Raw genomic sequence first — 14,027 nt, 5'->3', positions numbered from 1 at the left:
TTGTACCGCCATAATGTCGCTCATGATGGTTCTCTCGCCCGGTTGTTGAGTATACTGCAAATCGAGCAGATGGTTTGGGTGGGCATGGGGTCGGAAGTTGTGTTTGAGATTTATAAAAAGAGTGTTGATGTTGGCTGTAAATATTTCATTCGGATATTGTGGGGTGGACAGGTGCTGAGGAGTTCAAATCCTAGTTTGGGGGTCAAGGGTGGGGCGGTGGATATGCTGGAGTTGGATATTTTTCTGGCCTATGTGGATGGCTTGGTGGGGTATAGAGCGAGTAAGGTGGTTGGGTTGTGTGCGAGTAAGAGGTAGATGGGTGGCGTTTTCGTCGTATCGCGTAGATGTTGATTCGATAGTATATCTCATGTCTTCTCTGGTACATCACATGTGTGTGCTTGAATTTGATCCCTTATATCCAATAATGCGTAGATACTATAGTTTCTCAAATATGCAGTCGTTCTCAAGTAGTGCAGCGGTATGCATGCTGTCGGGGATATGTTCGATATAAGTTCACTGTTATATGAGGGTAGAAAACATTTTCACCAAGTGCATTAGATTCGCCTTTCAAAGCATTATGGATATATTATGTACGTTATGCTATCGAGTTCCTCATGCTCATGTTCATCACTCATTCTCATCATAGCCGTGTTCAGGAAAAGTGACATCGGCCACACCTTGGCCCAATTTCATGCTGTAGTGTCACGGCCACCCCAACAGATTACCCCGTGCGTACTAAGGTTTCCACGGATATCTGAAGCGCCCGTCGGGCCCATAACGAACATAAGGTTCAAAGTCCCTTAGTTATTGTTATTAGCAAAGATTGTGAGGTTATGTATCACCATCTCAAGGACAGTGAACCCCTCACAACTCATCTCTGCCCTTTGCTGCCTCGGCTTGCTGGCGCAGATTGGGGGCGGTAGTGTTGCCTTGTTCCATATCTGCGGCCCAGAGAGCGGCACCGACCGTGTTTGTAAAGGAGAAGAAAATGCCGGCGACAGGTACAAGCTCGAGGAGGACAGCAGGGATACCGAAGCTAGCAAACGTTAGCAAGGTTGGGGTATATGTAAACGGGTAGACTGACCTGGCATATGCAGCCTTGCGTTGTTCAACGAATCGCTCCTTCTCTTGCTTCTTCATCTGCTTGAGCTGGAAGTACCGAGCGTGTGCGGTGGGACCAAATTTGCGTCCCTGGAGGATGACGAACAGTATGGTACCGACAACAGGAATGAAGTTCAGCGGCAGGTACATGAAATACCGAACGATAGCACTAGGGGTGAACTTGGCAAAAGGCTTGGTGACGAGCTTGCCCAACTTTCCGATCGGATCGCTTCCTGACTTCACCTGGCGCTCGTTTGATACCAACGTCGTCTGGTTGCGACAGACCAGGGTGCCATCAAAGGTGTCGATGAGAGCATCATCAATGAGGAAGTTCTTGCTTAGGACCGAGAAGATGGTGGAGGATTCACTAAGAACAAGCAGTATGGTGGTGAAGATGGCGAGCGGGCCGTTGAAGATGGAGAGCAGAGCGGCTTGGGGCACGTAGGTGACAGCAAACATCATCGCCGTAACACCCAGTCCTAGGGACACAGTCGGAACGAGCTTGGCGGCGAGAGGCTTCCATAGTGCACGGTGCGTGAAGAAGTAGGCGATTCCCTTGAGGTTGTGTTAGTCGTATCACTTTGACTTCCCAGCTCCATGGTGTCCTGTCTTGCTTATCCAAAGCCCCACACAAGGAAGGTATAACTTAGCCTCCCGGTGGGTCTGAGACGGAAGATTTGAGACGCGTACCTTGAAGGGGTAGAGATATGCGCCCGAGCGAACAGCATCTGTAGCAAGTTCCCTGGCTTGTTCGAAGTCCTCCTTCGCGACTTCCTTGATCTTGTCGGGGACTCTCATCCTGGATTCAGACATTTTGGCAAAGGGTGAACAGAAGTGCTAGAAAAGGTAGGTATTAGGAACGTAAAGGTCAGTCGTGATAGACATTTGGAGGTAGTTCGTGGCCGTCAAGTTGTTGGGTCGAAGCTATACACACTACGTCATAGGCGCGTACTTGGCCCAAGCTTCCATGTCAACACACACGCAAAGCTCATTCTTACGCAAGACAACGTCTCTCGACGAAGCAGACTATCGTCTCTATAGAGGCATTTCGATATCTTGGAGATCTCTCTGGACTTGAGATGATCTGCGAGATATGCTGGTGAAAATATTGCAAAGTATTTGCATGGGCCCAAGGTACGACGTCATCGTATGCAAGCTTTACGCGTTCCCCCAGGAAACCCGATTGCGAGAAGGCACAGCAACGACTGACTTGTGGGTATTAGCCCAGGAACGCGTTTCCAAGGCATTGTGTCTTGTAACAAGGGCATGTCCATGCAAAGGCTTCTAGGCCTCGCGGTCATGTACCCACTATGACACTGTGCCCTGTTTCGCGGTCAACTGTGGCGGTGTAAGCAAGGTTTGCAGCGGATCTGGTACCGCACGCGCGTCAATGGCCAGCAAGGCGTGATGCAAGATGGGGAGAATCAGGAAATGGAGTAGTTGCTAAGCTTTCCCGTTCCCCACCTTTTGGTGTGTCGGATCGTAGAATGACGCACCGCCGTCGAAGAGCTAACCCCACCACGGCAGAAACGGTTAGTTGTTAGCTTCATCCATCGCAGAGCCCCTCAATGAGGGGTCCAGCAAGAGTGGCTGCGTAATTAGCCCATAATTGTGGCGGCGGTAGAAATCATCAAACGCTACGGCATGTCTAAGCTGAAAGTTTGAGCGCAAGATCACCATGCTATTGCCGCATAGAGAGAGAATTGGGCAGGTTTGGCCATGGCATTCAAATTACCCATGACGTCGAGGTCAATCCTGCAGTGACGCGAACTTACACTTGCGGCTGGGGTTGATTGTGGCACTAGCTGACCACGACAAAGGGCCGTGAGAAACAGGGATTGTGGAGCTGTTGCTTCGGTTGGTACAACGTCCGCTGACAGGTGACGGTTCCATAGACATGACGTAAAGCTAAAGCGTTCTTGCTCTTGCCCTCACCAATGTATATATAAGAGGACCTGAACTCTCTTACCTTCTCTCATCACACAACCAAACAACAACTTCAACAATCAAACACTTCAATCAACTCTTCACTTTATCAACCACTTCACCCCCTTCACCCCCTTCACCCATCTCAACCTACACACAACTCAGCAATCATGTCAGGAGTAATGGAGAAAGTCAAGGCCAAGGTCGACCAGGTCATGCACAAGGACAAGACCCATGGTGAGTACATCTCTTCTACACTGCCATTGAAACCTTACTGACTCTCTTCAGATGACCCCACTGGCCCTCACAGCTCCCACGCTGCTAACACTGCCGACCCTTCTGTCCACAACACTTCAGGTACTACCACTGGTACTACTGGTGCAGGTGGCTTCGCCAGCGACCACCACAGCTCCGGTGTAAGCACTGGTCTCGGTACCTCTGGCACTCATGGCACCACCCACAACACCACACATGGAACTGGTCTTGGTTCATCAACCACAGGCACCACCCACGGCACAGATCCATCTGGTCCTCACAACTCCAGCATGATGAACAAGGCTGACCCACGTGTTGACTCTGACCGCCTCGGCACTGCAGGTAACACTGCAGGAGCTGGCGGGATTGGTGCTGGACAGTACACTGAGTCTCACGGTACCACTGGTCTTGGTTCCTCGACCACCCACGGCACCGGTCTCGGTTCATCTACCACTCACGGTACCGGTCTTGGATCATCCACTACACATGGAACTGGCCTTGGTTCATCCACCACACACGGCACTGGCCTTGGTTCCTCGACTACCCACGGTACCGGCCTTGGCTCATCCACCACACACGGCACTGGTCTCGGCTCATCTACTCACGGCACAGACCCAACTGGTCCCCACAACTCCGGCATGATGAACAAGGCTGACCCGCGTGTCGACTCTGACCGTCTGGGAACTGTAGGCAACACTGCAGGTGTTGGTGGTGTCGGTGCTGGCCAATACACCGAGTCTCACGGCAGCGGCTTGACTGGCCACTCCACTACCGGCCACGGTCTCGGTTCTTCAACTGGCAACACCATGGGCACTGGAATGACTGGTGGCCACGGAACTGCAGACTTCAACGACCCCAGCGGCCCCCACGGCTCACGTATGGCCAACCAGGCTGATCCTCGCGTTGGCGGTGTAGGCAGCACTGGAACTGGTGCTTACAACACCACTGGCTCAGGAGTCACTGGACACAGCACTACCGGCGGCCTTGGACACTCCGACCCTACCGGCCCTCACAGCTCTCACGCTGCTAACACTGCCGACCCCCGTGTTGGAGGAGGCGTAGGAAGCACTGGAATTGGTGGAACTGGTCATCACACTAGCACCACAGGTGAGCATGGCAGCGTTCCCGGACACGTCGAGGGCACTGTGGGGCGAGGCGATGTGGCTCAGGGCGGCTACGCTAGCAAGAGCGAGCTCCCCAAGGCCCTCGTTGAACCTCAATCCCACGCTGTTCCTCACTCCTCCATCCGGGATGACCACCAACATGTTTCAGGTCAGCACGGTACCTCTGATGTTCACGGCAAGCCTTCCATGATGGACAAGCTCAGTAAGTAATCTCCAGCTTCTCGGACTATCATGAAACTAACCAGCTCTCTAGACCCCAAGAAGGACGCCGACCACGACGGCAAGCGCGGCATCATGGACTAAGTTCTGAGTCGTCCCACTGTCCTCCACATCATGGAAAATCTTCATGAGATGAGAACATTGCGAATGTCTTTAGACATGGTTTCATGGCATGATTTCACGAATACCCACGATATCCAACTGGCTACTTAGATAGCCTAAATGAATAATAATTCTTACTTCGATACATATTCTCTGCATGCAATGTTGTTTTGAACCTGACTTTGTTGTAGCGAATACCACTCCACCAGCTCAACTAATCGCCTCCGGCCTCAGCCATCTTCACCATCTCCGCCCTGTCTTCGGGAGTCAACGCATTAGTCTTCGCAGCCTCCTTCCACGCCTCCACCTTCTCATACTGCACCTTATCCAACGTCCCCTTGAGCTGCTTCAATAACTTGGGTGCAAACTTGCCCGTCGCATAAACCACACCATCATACTGTCTTGCAAACAGCACAACCACGAGGGTCAAAAATAACACCGGCCCATCACTCGCCTTCTGCTTCTGCAACCGCCTCAGCATATCCTCCACCATGACCTTCTTCGCCGCCACCAGCGTCGTCTCCCCCGGTGCCTCAACCCCCTGTTTCTTATTAAACTTGTCCAACGCCGTCGCAATACCAGCCACGCCCTCCACCGTCTCCAGCACACCACTCAACCTCGCGACATTCTTGCGCGTCCGCCGACTCTGCACCAGACGCTGTGCGCGCGCTTTAGCCAGCGTATCCGGTATAAGTTCTTTCTTCGCATACGCAGCGAGTAGCTGGGCGAGTTGGTCGTGCACTTTGGGGTCCGAGACGCCTGTTAGACCTGTGCTGTAGATGTTGTAGCGGGCGAGACAGCGGTCAGACCAGTATGTAGCGAAATCTTCTTCATTTGCGGTTTCCAGAGGCGCGAGCGTGTTGTAGAAAGTCTCTTCTAGCGCTTTGTCGACGGGTTTTGTGGCGAGGAGGAGGCGCTGGACGAGGCCTGAAGGGGGGATTAGATTGCGGATTCTGTCACGTGAATACTTTGGGTCGGGGGCTGTGGTGGTGTTGTTTGTGGTTGTGGGATCGTTGAGGAGAGTTTGCCATTGGGAATGGGCGTCTTGGGTTGCGTAGGTTGCGAGTTCGTCGATGGCGCCGTCACGTCTGGTTTCTGTGAGGATGAGGTGGCCGACGCGGATGATGCGTTGGCCTGGGGGCTTTTGGGAGAGGGCGCTTATGATGGCGTCTTTGGATTGCGAGGAGACTGTTTCGACGATGCTGGCGGGGAGACGGGATCCGATTACTTCGGTTACGTCGAGTGTGGAGCCTTCTTGTTCGAGGATGCGGATGCAGTCTTGCTGAATTTGCGTTGTCCATGGTTTGGAGACGGCGAAGGTGTCTAGTACGGTGATGTTGGGTAGGTTTTGGAAGTGGGAGACGGCGTCTTTGTAGGTAGAGAAGAAGTCGGGGTAGTCGGAGGCGAATTTCTGAAGATCGAGGTACGCGAGTGCGCCGGATTGGAGACTATTGAGCGTTGCGTCGCGTTTGGATTCGATGAGTTGTTTGGGTGTACAGGAGATGGTACCATTGGATTCTTGGATGTGAAATTGAGAGGTGAGATTCTCCTTCTCTAAGACTTGGTTCAGAGTGTGGGAGATGAACCATATTGATGGGTTGTTTGGTAAGTCTTCTGACTTGATGCTGGTTGTTCTATGCAGTGTTAGATAATGATACTAATGGAGTATGAATTGCACTTACTGCACGTTCTTGAGCGCTTGATCAACCCGACTGGAGATAGCTTCCGAAATGGCGCTTTCGTAAGATCTTTTACATACGTAGCCGTCAATACTCAGCACTTCGCCATCATGGTCGGCGAGTAGAGCGTCCAAACTGTTGAGCCAGATATCGTGTTGCGTAGCGAAGTCGGCTTTGGCAACTAGTCCATTGGACAATAGACCAGAAAGCTTTTCCCGCAGTGCATCTCGTTCATGAAAAGGGATGATGTGTTTCCGGTCCACACTTAGTAAGCAAAGTTTTGGATGATTCCGCGCGAGCTGATCTACAAGCGTCTGATCTATGTCAAGTTCGCTAGCAAAATCTGAAAGTGGTATCCGTTGAGTTTCTATAAAAAGTAAGTAAACACTTCGCACGGTTCTATCGAATCAACTTACCTTTGGTTACTCGACCTCTGAACTGTGCTTGGGCGAACTGGAGGGTCACGAAACCATGGCCACGAGATGATAGTGTGAACTGTGGTATGAAATCGGAAGTCTCTTGTGGAGGAAAAAGAGCGAAGATGTTCTTTACATCGCTTGGGCTGAACATTGCTGTCTAATTCGGATGTTCAGCCTTGGTTGAGTGTAGAGGTACGGTTACGCAGATTGCTTATGTAGTTGAAGAGGTCGTTGGCGGGTTGATCTCGCCAGATGGCAGCTAGGCAAATCGGGAGTCCTCTTTGTCGCCGCGTTTAAGAAAAACCGGGAGTAATTGTTTCTCCAACAGCACACCGCACACCAGTCACACAAAATTAACCACAATTCTGTGTCGTGCCAGACGTCAGTGAACCTTGGAAGAGTTGGAGACAGCCTCGTCCTGATTGGTGGTAGGCGGGGCAGCGGCGGAACCTCGGAATTTGTGCGCAACCTCATCGTCGCTTCATCGACTTTTGAAGATAGCCAGCGGACCTCATCAAGCGCCATCATGTCTCAATTCCGCGCGGCCAAGCTGGATATCGGATGCTTTACGAAGATCCGCAACATTCGCGACCATACGAAGCGGAAGGTCTACTCCGAGAACGAGCCAGAGCGGTATGCGCCTCCACACCCTTATGTTATAAACAAGGACTAAAGACGACACAGACAAGCACTCCGATACATCATCCGCAACACTACACTGCCGCAAAGAGTTCGCGCGCAAGCTCAGCTCCAATTGTCAGAGATGCACTGCTACACCCGCTACACACAGATCAAGAACAGGTGTATAATGGGAGGCAAGGGCCGTGGTGTCTTTAGCGACTTCAGGATGGGCAGAGTATGTGTATTTGGTTCCCGCATAAAGACTAAGGCTAACTGTATTGCAGTACCAATTCCGAGTTAACGCGCTCGCTGGAAACCTGCCGGGTGTCAAGAAAGCAAGTTGGTAGACCTGCTCGGAGGAGGCATTCTTTGGAATATGTGTACAATACTCGGGCATTAGGCGGCGTACTTGCGGAAACCATGAATGGAATATGAAATCGTATATTGGTCCAGAATACAGACCTGCAAAGCCCCGCCTTTAGAGCAAACGCCGTACCGTACAGTCGGCATATGATGGCGAGGCAGACTTTCCGCTGCAGGGCGCCTGCGTTTGCATGTTGTCCGTCTCCAGGGTCCTTTGCAGCACGCGTATACCCGGACATTTCTTCTCTCACTGTTTACCTCACCGCTTCAGCAGGCGCAAACAGTGGCAGCTCCCCCTGCCAGTAATAAAACTTCAACTCATCACTGACCACGACATCTGCTTCCTCAAATATAACTGCAACTTAACTCAGTAAACTGGACTCAAAGCGCATCATCCGTACCACCACCGCAGCTAGACCGTGATTACCCCATCATGTTTGTACGTGTGGAGGACTCATTGCCAGCCGACCCTTCCTTCCCAGCGGATCTGAAGAAGCTCGGCTACTTTATCAACAAGACGGGCTGCATTCGCAGGATAAATGCGCCAGAGAAGCAGTTCGTCTACCACGCCACGAACAATGAGCGCGTCAACGAAGTGCGCCGTGAGGCCATGCAGAGTGAGTTAAGACATCGCACATCTTGGAGTCCGACTAACAAACAGCAGCCTGCCAGCGCAAAGAGGCAGAGAAGCGCTTGTCCTACCTTGGTATCAACTGTATCCATCTCCCCAAGTTCGGCATGTCCAAACCCAACGGACCGCATGTGCCAATCCTGAGTCCCTCACCCGATGTACTGAAGTCACGCAAGCGCGTCATCGTCATCGTCAACGACACTTTACAGGATCTGGGCATTCTGGCGTACAGGCAACTGCAGCGAGAACTCGGCATCAACGGCGGATCCGTAGTCAACTTCGTCAAGGAAATCATCAAGCGCTCGGCTCCCAACAACAGTGCCGACAAGGACGCGGATATCTTCAAAGATGGATTCAAGCTCGACGACGACAGTACTACGCCTGGGCTAGTTGTACTTAACATGGGCCAGTTGCTCTATTCGACCAAGTACGATCAGGCTATGACTTTACGCAGCTGGTCCGCCATGCCGCGCAAGTCGGTGGTACACGATATGATCCCCATCGATGAAGAGGTGAACCGTGTGCCTGGACATCGAACTCCAGAAGAGCATCTCAAGACTGTCTTTGATCAAGTCATCTGTAATCCTGAGCGAGTGGCGGCTGACGCAGAGGTCTATGTCATTGCCCTCGAGAATGGCACCCAGCGTATTGTGAGCTTGATCGGCAACAACTGTAAGTATTGCGTTACCAGCTTTGGTTATCTGAACTGAATTTCTTTTAGTTGAGAAATATGGCTCCCGCATCACTGCCATGGCACTCGTCGACTCTACCGTCGCCGATGCTGAGATCCATAATCCACATGCCCGAGCATTCCTCCGTCAACGCACCCGCCAGTGGAAGTACAACGACCTCACCTTCAACCCACTGCATTGTACCAGCCTACCCGACGACTACCATCAGGACACAGCGAACAGCCAGCCGCAAGACACGACATCGTGCATGCGTTCAGCCAAGCACATTTCCTGGCACGAAGGCATTCCCACCGGCGCAGTAGCAATCCTCACGAACACCCTGCACCGTCTCTCTATCGCCATCACCCCAGCTTCAAACCCGGAACTCACTCCCCCAACCGACCCCGACGCACCCGCAGACTGGACAGACCAAGGCGTCGTCTGTCCCACCTTTTCCGGTGGCGCAAACCCCGTCGGCGAATGCATCTTCACCAACCCCACCGTCCAACACGCCATCCTCTCCTTCTTCGAAGAAGTCGCCCAAGACCCCGAAAACTACCGTAACCCTCTCTCCCTCAAAGCCTTTACTGAAGCCCCTAAACCCACACCCGATAACCCCATGTCCTTCGACCCCGAGCAGGCTCCCATCGACTTCACACCGCCACCCGATCTCCTCACACCCGAGCAACAAGCCCTCGCCGACGCTCGCGACACGCTCCTCGAACTCAGCGTCGAGCTCGCCGCCTGTCCTACGGACATCTCTGAACTAGCACCCGGACGCAAGGCCCTGGAAACCAAAATCTCGGAGCTGGCAACTCACGTGGAGAAGCTGGAGATGGAGGCGCTGAGTTGTGGTGGCGCGGTCGCAGGTGAAGCGGAGTCGAAGCGTGAGAGCTGGAAGCCAAGGGCTGAGGGGCCAAAGGTGCCGTTTGCGGGGACCATGGTGGATAGTGAGTTGTTGAAGGCTACGGGGTTGATGGGTGGGGGTGCAGTGGAGGAGGTTGGTGTGGAGAAGGAGATGGATGAGGTTGATGTCGAGAGGGAGATGGACGAGGAGTTTGGAGTGGATGAGGAGGAGGAGGGTGGTAAGGTTAGTGATGATGAGAAGGCGTTTCTGTAGATGAGATGTGTTGAGAGAGGTGGGTCTATGAGGAGTTGTGCACTTTGATGGGATATTCTGACATGAAAGACTCTTTTAGTCAATCATCCAAGGCGTTTCTTCTTCCCCAACGGAAACGAAAGTAGGCTATGCGAGAGTTCAGAACTTGGTTCAAAATGTACATCGAGCCACAATCAACATTGTCCTTTAACAGAAAAGGGATCAAAGAACACATTTCAGTCATCATCATCACCATCATCACCACAACACAGACATCCCAGCAGCAGAGCAACACCAAGAAGAAGAATCAAGAAAGTCTTGCAGACCGACTACCCTCTTTTACGCTTTACTTTCACTTTCCTTTCACTTTCACTTCCAACACAACATACGTACATACGTATCTGTTCCTTTGGCAACAACCCCCAGACCCGACCGGCTCATCACCTCAATCTTTCATCGTGGAAAAAAAATCATCAAAATCACAGACAGACTACGACACACTACCCACAACGAGGGCGGCAACACCCTCCTCCTCACTCCTGACATCAATCTTCATCGTAACCCCAGTCTTTGCACTAAACGCCATCCGCACCATAGCCGCCACCTTTCCGCCTGTAATAGTCTTGCCGTAGAGTTTGAGCGTATGTGTTGAAGCCGAGAGAGCGACGTCTGTGCCTTCGAGGGGTTGGAGGGAGAGCGTCTTTGTGAGTTGTTCGGTTGCATCTGTGATAGTGTTAGTGCTGGATTCCCTAGATGAGATCTAATACTGAATGGTCTGATCATACCTGCTATGCTCTTCATGTTACCCAGCTGTAGAGTCTCAGTTGCCGAATCGCCGTTCGACTGATCCCACACGTTGTCAAAGCTACCAGCATACGCCGGAACAACGTAATCCGCGCCGGTGAGGTAAAGGTCCTCGACCGAGTATTCGTCGGCGTAGCCATCGCCCTCTTCTGGCTCGTTGGTGCTGGGGTCGATTTCCTTTGTTGTGAACTTGAGGACGTTTGTGAAGCTAGCGGCGATGAATTGCGACTCGGTTTCCAGGCGCTTAAAGGATACGTAGACGGTTCCAGGCTCGTTTGTGGCAAGCTTGGGTGCTGGGATAACGAATTCCTCTTCTAATTGGACATCGCCATCGTCTTCTGGTGTGACAACCATCTCAACGTCGACCAAAACGGTGTCATCAAGAGTGTTCTTGATGTCGTATTGAAGGACAATGTGATCCTTGAAGATATGCTTGATGGCGGTAACGACGTATTCGGTCTCTGATTCGGTAAGCTCGACAGGATCACTCGACTTGAGTACACCGCCATGCGCTGCCAGTTCCGGAATCTTTTGTAGCTCCGCAGCATACTTTTGCGCATTGTTTGCTGCATTGGCCGCAGCATCTGCGCCGGCTTTTGATGGTGCTTTGGCGGCGCTGGGGGCTTTGAGAGTTGGTGTAGCACCTTCGGTCTTCTTGGTAAGATCTGCTGCGTCTGCTTGCTCGCGTGATACTGTTGGGATCTTGGTGATGTCGAAGGCGGTCTCAAAGGTGTCGCGAGAGTCGGAGCTAACGTACATGGCCAATTGATGCTCGAGAACAGGCAGCGAGAACATGGAGTCGTTGCGAATGAAGCTGATAGCCATGTCGTCGTCACCTTGGTCCATCAATCGGAGGTTCAACGCAGCACGATCTCGGACTTCGTCGTCGACATCGTCGAGGCATCTGGTAAGGAGAACGTGCACCGATTTCTTGATCTCTGGGTCTTTCTGACCAACACCAAACTTGGCAAGGGCGGAGGTTGCTGCGGCCCTAACAATAGCATTCTCCAAAACCACGCGGTTGTAGATGTAACGAATGTACTTTGTGGGGTGTGGTGTCGAAGGGCCTTCACGTCCAAGCACGAATAGAATCCTGACGGCGAGCTTCGTAAACTCGCAGTCTTCGATAAATTCGCAAAGCGTCGCAAGCGCATCCTCCTTGGCCTCTGGTACGAAGCGGATAAGGTCCATGATGGCTTCCACAACAGCACGCTTGAATTCGTAGCCACCCTCATCGCGCAAGATGCCACTAAGGAAGGCGAGGAAGCCCGACTGCTTCGCCTTGAACTTCAAAGCCAGTGTTCGCACAGCCTCCACAATTGTAACCTTGAACTCATCCGTAATCTCAGCCATGAAGCCTGTGATTTGCTTCATCAGTCTGTCTACAGACGACTCATTGCCCGTCTTGAGGAGTGTAGTAATGGCAAAGGTAGCGATGCTGCGGTTCGAGTTTGTGATGAGCGATTCAATGTCCTGGTTGCACGAGCGAACAGCGTCCGGCTTGAACGATGCCATTTGCGACAGGATGCGAAGAGCGGCGAATTTGGTGACAGCGCGAGGGGATGTCAGGAAGAGCTGGAGCACGTGAACAGCCTGTACGAGCTCGGCATCGGTAACGTCGCGCATGTCGGTAATGGCCTTTGCGGCCTCGAAGTTGACCATCTCGGACTTGTGGCGCAACCAACCGTCGAGGAGTTGCATCATGGGCTGTGGACGTTAGCAAGACAAGTTGGCGGAGCTGTTGATGACGTACCTTTCGCAGATTTGGGTCCTCCTCAGCCAACTTAGCTGCCAACCTAACCAGCAAGACGGTGGCAGCAGGGCTCTTGACCACACCTGCAGCCGAGTACTGCTGCACCATCTTGACCAAGCTCATCCTGTCGCCAGAGCGCATTTGGTATAGCAGACCAATGGCATGGTACTGTGTCATGTAGTTTGTGCTGGCCTGCAGAGTGGTATGCGAGCCTCCTCCAAACCCACCCAAGAAACCACCGCCCGACTTGCTTCCAGAAGCTGCCTCTGCGGCTTCAGACTGCCATCTCCGAACGACATCTTTTGCAACAGGGAGGAGGTGGTATGAGGACACGAGCGCGGCCGAGGCTACCGAGGGATTCTTGTCGACTATGCACGTCTTGACGAGACGCTCGATGGCTTGTACGGTGGAAGCGTCGATGACACGGCAGAGGGCGCGGATGGCATTTGGGCGGTATACGACGTCGCTGCCGACCGAGGTATCCTTCATAATCGAAGAGGTGACCATGATGACATCGTCGGCAGAGCCAGCGAGCTCCTTGATGACCAGGTAGACCATCTGGCGGAGAGCGGCATCCTTGTTCTGGAAGAGCTTGGAGATGCCGAAGAAGAGGGTCGTGGCTTCTTGCCGGCCCCAGCTCTCTCCGGTGAAGAGCAGTAGGGCCAGCTTGGTCAGGATCACTCTACATTTCCTGGGCGATATAGGGCTCTGGTTGAATACTCGTGCTGGACAGCAACGTCAGCGTCCATTGCGCGCAATGCTCCCCGCTACTTTGGCGTGCGGGTGTCATGTGTGAAATGATATGGCGCCTACCTTCTTGGAAGACGGATGTCTTGTCAATCTGCGCCACGCCGCCAGCGTCCTCGTGCTTCTTGTCCATGGTGTTTTGGGTGCAGCACCGAGTGCTAGCTCTCCTTGGGTATGTAAACTTGTCCCTCTCTTCCTCCGCCTAACGTGGCCTTTTGCGACGGGGGTGCAGTAAACGTGTCCGGATGCCACCCTACAATTGCAATTGCGTTGTTCGAGGGCGTGAGGGTATTAGGCGTGGTTTGTTTTGCCGTAGTCTAGTCGTCCTGAATTGGCGACGTTGAAGATGGCCTCTCCGGCGGGAGTGCAGCTGCAGGGATGTCGGCGTGTGGGCTGCTCTTGCATGTCCCAGGCCTTGGCGCTCGGAAACTCCAACTAAATGTAGTCCGGGTATTCAAGGCTCTGGCGTCCTGACTTGCGCCATCGCTGTCGGTCGCTCTTTTTTTCACTCTT

At 52.7% G+C, this 14,027-nt stretch overlaps 8 protein-coding genes across 8 annotated transcripts; 4 read left to right on the top strand and 4 right to left on the bottom strand.

The window, feature by feature from the left end:
- Window positions 1–864: 864 nt before the first annotated feature.
- Window positions 865–1,914, bottom strand: PtrM4_044470 (EI24 multi-domain protein; the record flags this gene model as incomplete). The annotated part of the gene is made up of 3 exons (XM_001937252.1): window positions 865–1,036; window positions 1,085–1,656; window positions 1,792–1,914. The coding sequence occupies 3 exons, from the start codon at window positions 1,912–1,914 to the stop codon at window positions 865–867; spliced, it is 867 nt and encodes a 288-aa protein (XP_001937287.1).
- Window positions 1,915–3,197: 1,283 nt separating this feature from the next.
- Window positions 3,198–4,709, top strand: PtrM4_044460 (Herpes-BLLF1 multi-domain protein; the record flags this gene model as incomplete). The annotated part of the gene is made up of 3 exons (XM_066104525.1): window positions 3,198–3,264; window positions 3,316–4,608; window positions 4,660–4,709. The coding sequence occupies 3 exons, from the start codon at window positions 3,198–3,200 to the stop codon at window positions 4,707–4,709; spliced, it is 1,410 nt and encodes a 469-aa protein (XP_065959089.1).
- A 232-nt stretch (window positions 4,710–4,941) lies between these two features.
- Window positions 4,942–5,220, bottom strand: PtrM4_044450 (uncharacterized protein; the record flags this gene model as incomplete). The annotated part of the gene is made up of 1 exon (XM_066104524.1): window positions 4,942–5,220. One exon carries the CDS (start codon window positions 5,218–5,220, stop codon window positions 4,942–4,944), a length of 279 nt encoding a protein of 92 aa, XP_065959088.1.
- A 543-nt stretch (window positions 5,221–5,763) lies between these two features.
- Window positions 5,764–6,054, top strand: PtrM4_044440 (uncharacterized protein; the record flags this gene model as incomplete). Its single annotated transcript, XM_066104523.1, has 1 exon — window positions 5,764–6,054. One exon carries the CDS (start codon window positions 5,764–5,766, stop codon window positions 6,052–6,054), a length of 291 nt encoding a protein of 96 aa, XP_065959087.1.
- Window positions 6,055–6,405: 351 nt separating this feature from the next.
- On the bottom strand, window positions 6,406–6,976 carry PtrM4_044430 (uncharacterized protein; the record flags this gene model as incomplete). The annotated part of the gene is made up of 2 exons (XM_066104522.1): window positions 6,406–6,773; window positions 6,823–6,976. The coding sequence occupies 2 exons, from the start codon at window positions 6,974–6,976 to the stop codon at window positions 6,406–6,408; spliced, it is 522 nt and encodes a 173-aa protein (XP_065959086.1).
- A 375-nt stretch (window positions 6,977–7,351) lies between these two features.
- PtrM4_044420 (mitochondrial 37S ribosomal protein uS14m) lies at window positions 7,352–7,793 on the top strand (the record flags this gene model as incomplete). The annotated part of the gene is made up of 3 exons (XM_001937255.2): window positions 7,352–7,458; window positions 7,510–7,681; window positions 7,731–7,793. 3 exons carry the CDS (start codon window positions 7,352–7,354, stop codon window positions 7,791–7,793), a joined length of 342 nt encoding a protein of 113 aa, XP_001937290.1.
- A 449-nt stretch (window positions 7,794–8,242) lies between these two features.
- Window positions 8,243–10,231, top strand: PtrM4_044410 (Arb2 multi-domain protein; the record flags this gene model as incomplete). The annotated part of the gene is made up of 3 exons (XM_001937256.1): window positions 8,243–8,426; window positions 8,474–9,112; window positions 9,162–10,231. The coding sequence occupies 3 exons, from the start codon at window positions 8,243–8,245 to the stop codon at window positions 10,229–10,231; spliced, it is 1,893 nt and encodes a 630-aa protein (XP_001937291.1).
- Window positions 10,232–10,700: 469 nt separating this feature from the next.
- On the bottom strand, window positions 10,701–13,647 carry PtrM4_044400 (SEC21, Vesicle coat complex COPI, gamma subunit; the record flags this gene model as incomplete). The annotated part of the gene is made up of 4 exons (XM_001937257.1): window positions 10,701–10,933; window positions 10,996–12,721; window positions 12,768–13,492; window positions 13,581–13,647. 4 exons carry the CDS (start codon window positions 13,645–13,647, stop codon window positions 10,701–10,703), a joined length of 2,751 nt encoding a protein of 916 aa, XP_001937292.1.
- Window positions 13,648–14,027: the final 380 nt, after the last annotated feature.

The sequence above is a fragment of the Pyrenophora tritici-repentis genome, chromosome 10, assembly GCF_003171515.1.
Source record: "Pyrenophora tritici-repentis strain M4 chromosome 10, whole genome shotgun sequence".
Lineage (NCBI taxonomy): Eukaryota > Fungi > Ascomycota > Dothideomycetes > Pleosporales > Pleosporaceae > Pyrenophora > Pyrenophora tritici-repentis.
Note: the sequence above shows the minus strand (reverse complement) of the source record. Positions and strands in the feature narration are given on the sequence as shown.